The 6,000-nt window shown below is 60.8% G+C and overlaps 1 protein-coding gene across 1 annotated transcript in view; it reads right to left on the bottom strand.

Moving 5' to 3' along the window:
- Ltf (lactotransferrin) overlaps nucleotides 1-2,995 on the bottom strand; it is a 22,145-nt gene extending 19,150 nt beyond the window's left edge. The window contains exons 1-3 of the mRNA XM_033762706.1: nucleotides 2,892-2,995; nucleotides 337-500; nucleotides 4-12 (exon numbers count right to left, since the gene is read on the bottom strand). Coding sequence (XP_033618597.1) covers nucleotides 4-12; nucleotides 337-500; nucleotides 2,892-2,940 — 222 coding nt within the window. The 5' untranslated portion in view covers nucleotides 2,941-2,995. The remainder of the gene's footprint in view (nucleotides 1-3; nucleotides 13-336; nucleotides 501-2,891) is intronic.
- Between the last annotated feature and the right edge of the window lie 3,005 nt (nucleotides 2,996-6,000).

The following is a 6,000-nucleotide window of genomic DNA, read 5'->3' as shown; positions in this document are numbered from 1 at the left end:
GGCCTTGCTGGCCTGGAGGAGGAGGGGTCGGTCAGCCGCAGGAAACCACCTGAGCCCAGCAAGTGGGCGTCGGGCCTCCGAGAGGCTGCACGGCCGGGAGGGGCTTCGGAGGGGCCCGCAGGCCGCGGCAGCTGTTCGTGCTTAGAGCTGTTCTGGGTGCTCCTCCCCTAGCCTTACTTCGCGCTTGCTTAAGTTCTTATTAAATACAGCGGCTCAGAGGTTTTAATGTGACCGTGATGTCGGCAGAGGGACAAGGGGCAGCTCGACTCCACTGCACTCCACTCCTTTCCCGGCACCCCATGCACCCTGGTCCCCACCCTTCTGGCCAAGACTCACCGTAATGGCCTGGAGACAGTCACGGTAGGAGCCTCTCCTGATGCAGGAGACTGGAGGGCCCCGCGCTTTCTTCATATTCCTCTGCAGCCGGAAGCACTTGGTCACCTCGTCTTGGGAGATGGCACACCATCGCACGTTCTCCTTGGGGGGCGCCCGGCCCAGCCCTGGGACAGAGAGGCCGGGCTTAGGTCTCCGGGACGTCCGGGAGGGACCACCTCGCCCCCAGCAGCCTCCCAGCGCCGTGCTCCCGCCGCCCCACCCCACCCCCGTGCTCTGCACCCCACGGCTGCTCCGCCCAGCCATTGTCCTCACAGAGGCCTCCACTAGACGGGAGGGGCCCTGCCCTGGCTGGGGATTTTCAGGTTTTAATAAACTAAGGGTGGCACGGCCTCTGGATTCTTTTCCTTCCTGTAACTTGGACTTAATTCCCGCTCCTAAGAAAGTGACGCTGATCCGGCCCTCAGACCGGCGGAGGGAGTGTTTCCACCCGCTCTGTCCCATTTGAATCTGGGAGGTGGGCAGAGGAGGGGTTGCTGCTTGGATCTTAGGGAGGCTGTGGGTGCAAATCCAGCCTCAAGTGTCTCCCAGTTGTGCGTCTAACCACCTCCCAGGGCACGCGGAGGAGCCAGGGAAACGGCTGACTTCGCCGGGTGCCGGAGTGGAGGCTGGGGCAAGCCGGTCTGCCTGCCCAGAAAAACAGGCCCTCTGGGTCAGCCCGATTTGCTGCTAGAATATGCAGCTGGGCCGAAGTTGGGGCAGGTTTGCTCACCTGGATGCCTGGCAGGTGGCATCTATGGAAAGACTACAGTGCAGGGCAATCAAACGGCAAAAGACAGAACGCTTTCTTCCCACGCATGCGGGAGCAACGCACGGGTGCCCAACCTCCTGTCTGACCCAGCACAGGGCCAGGCACAGCACACAGCAGGGAGGCGGGGAAAGAACCCTGGCAAAGCATCTTCGGAGCTGTGAGGATGTGCCACGGCGTCAGGGGCACCAGATCAGGAGGCAAAAATCCATGTGTCTTTGCATACAAGCACCGAAAAGCCTAAGGCTGAAGACTGTCACTTTAGCTCACAGTGACTTTGGGGAGGGTGTGGGAAAATGGAAACCTTCCCACACTGCTCGGAGTGTAAACTGATGGAAAACTGGTGGAAGTTGGCAGCGTCCCAAAATGTTATACACTGACCAACCCTACGGCTCAGCAACTGAGCTTCTAGAAATAAAAACACGTGGGAGGATGCCGGAGATTTAGCTCAATGGTTCCACCAGCTGCCTCGGACATACGGACTCCTGCATGAACATTTAGAGCAGCATTATTCAGAAGAGCAACATACTGGAAATAACCTAAATGTCCAACAACTGGGCAAAGAAGGCATAAGGGAGTGGACGGCCTGCGTGGGGCCATCACCGGGCATGGAGGCGGCACGGATCAGCCAGAGAACAAACGAGTCCGGAGGGAAGCCCAGGCCTCGAGCCCAGCATGGGGCCAGCCGGCCGGAAGCAGAGGACAGAGCTCCTTTCTTCTCGGTCCTCCCCGGCACAGACAGGCCAGGCCTAGGGAGGACCCTGGCACAGGACTGGCCTGGTGGCAACCGTGGGCCCCTCCCGGGCCTCCTCCAAAGCACCCCCATTGCCCACAGGACCTGGATCCAGCCGGCCTGACCCCACCGGCCTGGACACCACCCTTGGGGACCAGAGCAGGAGTCCCAGGGGAGTGCGGCATTCCCACAGGGGTACAGACCACCTCTCCGGTGTCCGAGGGGTCAGGAGGGCTGGGCCAGGGATCAGCTCATGCTCCCCAGGCTTGGGGGGAAGGACACCAGCACTCTCTAACCTCTCTGATCCCTTCCTCCTCCAGGATTCCCACCCCGAGGGGACGCCCTAGAACAGGAGGGAGGAACAGCACTGGGCAGGGGCAGGGGCACCGCGCTGGCCAGGCCCCACCCACCTCCTGGGCCCCTGTTCCGCCTCCGAGCCTCCCTCAGGCCTGCCGAAGCACCCATGCACGGCATCCACTGACGCCTCCCTGTGGAGCACCCTGAGCCCGGAAGTTACCCCAGACCTGGTGCGGAGCAGGGGTCCAGACCCTGCTCTCTGGCCCCTCCAGTTGTGTCTCTTCTATCCTAGGCACATCTCAAAGGGGAAAGCAGTCATTTCCCTCTCACACCCAGGGCACAAGAGGCCCACTTCCCTCTGCCCTGGCAGGAGCGGCCAGCCTCTGCCTCCTCCCAGCCCCAGGGTTTCTAAGTGAGGAAAGCAAGGCTCAGACAGACTTTGTCTTGCCAGAGTGGTCACACGGTCCTTGAAGGAACTAGGATCCTGTGGTCTTCAACTAGGATGCTGTGTGTCTTTAGAAAGCTGCTCACCCTCTCTGAACCTGTGTAACTAGGATAGGTGACAGAAGTCCTGGGAGGCCACAGGGGCAGCAGAGGCCTCCCAGGAGGCCCAGGGGAAGCTCCACCTGACCTAGATGTGGCCCACGTGGCTCAGGGGAGCCCCGTTCCTGCCCCTCATCCCTGCACCTGTCCCTGCTTGGCTGGATGCAAAGCACTCACCAAGATCCCCGAGGGACAGGGACAGCAGGGCAGCCAGGAGGAGCCTCATGGTGCTTTCTGTGACAGTGACCCAGCCAGCCAGGGCTCTGCCCTGGTGCTGCCCTGTGCCCCTTTATCCTCGGAGGACTGGCAGGCTGGCCCCGCCCCGTTGCCCCACTGCAGTGCTCTCCCATCTGTCCCCTCCCCTCTCGCCTGGTGCCTGGAGGTGGGGCAGAGCGGGGGTTTCCTGGGACAGTGAGCTGGGCCTCCTCGGCAGGAGGTGTGTACAGGGGTCCACCTGAGGACGGCAGGCAGCCACGTGGAGGAACGCGGGGTCCCAAGGAGCGGGCCCTCCCAGCCCTGCTGAGATTCACACTCAGCTCCCAGAACAGGGTGGGCCTCAGAGGGGACTGCGCACCCCACCTGCCAAGGGGAGATGCCCTACTGCTTTGTTCCTTTCTTTGTCCTTTCTCTCTCTTCTTTCTCTCTTTTCTTCCCCCCTCCCTCTCTCTCTTTTTCTTTTTCTTTTAGTAGTGACAGGAGACAGGAGATGGAAGTGCATCCTCACTTTAACACACATCCCATCAGGCGAAGCCCTTTTTCATTGCAAAGCTGGTTTCAGCTTCTAAGGTCAGGTCTGTCAGCACCGTCCCATGATTTGGGGGGCTGGGGCCCAAAGCCTTCCCACCCCGCTCACTGCGTGCTGGTAACTGACTGGAAGTCGCCTACCTGTGGCCCTCCATGCGTGCCCTGGACACTCAGGGACCTCGTGGGCACGGCCACTCTGCCCCTGCAGGTAGGAGCTTGGCCCAGAGTCAGCAGGTGAGGCAGGGAGGTTCCAGCCCTCAGGGAAGTCGAGGTCACCTGAGAGATCGGCTTGTCCTGAAAGACTGGTCCTGGCTGTTTGCCTGGACCACTGGGTGGTCAGGTGTTTCCTGGAGCATGGGGCGGGCAAGTAAAACCCAGGGAGTGGGTGCTGGCACAGGTAGGCACCCGCAGGCACCGTGCCCTGGAGAAGCGCCCAGCCCTGGAGGCCTCCCTCTCTACCCTGGCGTGGTCCTGCCAGGGCACAAGGAACTGTCGGGGTCCTGCTTGTCCGGCACAAGAGTGGGGTCCGGGGCTTGGAGCTGGAATCTCCGATGGGTGGGGTAACGGGTCCAGGGCCCCTTGTTGTTTGGAAACAAGATATCGCAATGTTAAAAATTGCTCCCATCGATAATTGAAATCAGCCATTTCAAAAATGGTGAAGAAAGACAACATTGACTAACTCTCAGGAGTGCTACAGCACCTTGGTACAGTCCCTGAGTTAGCAACTAAGCTGGCCTTTTGTGATTGGAAAAGAGTGAAGAAAAGTCACCACCCACGTCCCTACTGGAGCGCAAATTACAAACAGGATGCGCTGGGAGGTCAGGACCCCAGGACCCCTGCGAGGACACAGAACATAGGGCCCCCAGCAGGGGAACCTGAAGGGAGGCCGGGACCCTGACAGCTTGGGGACATGAACCTGGTGCCCAGGACCCAAGCACCAGGGACAACAGAAGGTCACAGTGCCCCGGGCCGTGTGTCTGTCTGCCTCGGACGGCTCCTCTCTCGGGTCCCAGGCACCTAGATGTCTGTCCCTGAAATGCATCACCCCAGGCTGCACCTCCTCCCAGCTTCCCCCCGCCTTCCATCGGACCCCAAAACAGCCACGGAGGCACCCAAAGAGCTCCGCAGCCGGCTGGGGCGCGTACCAGGCTCCCAAAGCCCAAAACCAGGGGAAGGAACAGGTGAGTGAGGAAGAGAGGGGCTGGGAGGGGACGAAGGGCCTGTTTGCAAGCTTGAGCGTCTGAGGACAGTCGATGGCTGGGCACAGGGGCTCCGCCACGCACCCATTCACGCCACCCGGATCCATGGGCGTCTCCAGTGTGCCAGGAGCTGGGCCCCATTGGGGGCTCCTGCAGGGAAGTGAAAGGCAGGTTCCTAAACCCCGAGCCAGGGTGTGAATACAAGGAGTGGAGAGGAGAGGTCTGGTGTGTAACGCGGCTGTGGGGGCTGGTACCCTCACACCTTGCACCCTGGACCTTTGTGGAGTAGCAAGTCTGAGCCCTTCAGCAGGGTCGTAGCTGCCCACCCAGCTGGGCTCCCACAGACTGGGAGCCCCGTCCGGGCCCCTAGAAGTCATCTAGCTTCAGGTCCCATGAGGAGAGACGGGAACGGGTCTGGGCAGAACCAGCTCCAGAGGGGACGAATGAAAACAAGAGACCTCCCGAGCCCCTACCCAGCCTGGCTGACGGGGTCCCAGGCCTGCCTTCCTGTTCCTACCACGGGTAAGAGGTTGTTAGCTTGGAAGAGAGCCACTTAGTAAACTTTTAGGGATTTTGTAGGAAGTTAACCAGTGGTGCACCCTGAAATGAGTGGGGTGTCTGTGGTTATCCCAGAAGTCAGCCAGTGCCGACACTCGGCACTGTTGCCTGGAGATCCAGTGTGCCACGGCCCAGCCTGCATTATCACTGTGGGTAGCACGAGTTTCCACAGCTCGCCATCCCTAGCACAAAGACAAGACAATCTCGGCACAGGGGCAGCATTTTTAACTCCAGAGCTGTCGAGGTCACCACTGTGGAAGGACACTCCCAGTCCCCATAGGTTCTCATAGGTGAACCGAGAGCCCCGTGGTCAGAGACACAGACAGACAGAACCGTGTACCCCAAGTCTCCCATGGGTTCCCCAGCCAGGTGTCTTCCCTCCCCCAGGGCCGGGGCACTGAGAGCTGGACGTGAACTTGGCCCTCACGGACCTGAGCAGGAAGGGGACCAGCAAGGGCGGACTCTCCATGAACCAGCCACTGCCCAGCGCCGTCCACGCCCCAGGACACAGGGCTGAGATGTCCAGATGAGGGGACTCGGGGAGCAGTGCGCCCTCAGGCACTCAGCTGGCGAGGGCCAGGCCTTGGAGGTCACCCCGGGATCTCTTGGTGTCCTGGTACTGATCAGTGCTTTGCTGGCAGAGGGACTGAAGGAGGAAGAGGTGGATGGAGAGCTCTCTGCTTCTCTAGCAGCCTGCCTGAGACACTGATTTCCAGAGGATGCCGGTGACCTATGTTGGCCCCTCTAGGGGAGCTGAAGGCCCTAGGGCATTTCCTGTGGGTGCA

Source organism: Fukomys damarensis, unplaced genomic scaffold (assembly GCF_012274545.1).
Source record: "Fukomys damarensis isolate Sample0158 unplaced genomic scaffold, DMR_v1.0_HiC HiC_scaffold_12, whole genome shotgun sequence".
NCBI lineage: Eukaryota > Metazoa > Chordata > Mammalia > Rodentia > Bathyergidae > Fukomys > Fukomys damarensis.
Note: the sequence above shows the minus strand (reverse complement) of the source record. Positions and strands in the feature narration are given on the sequence as shown.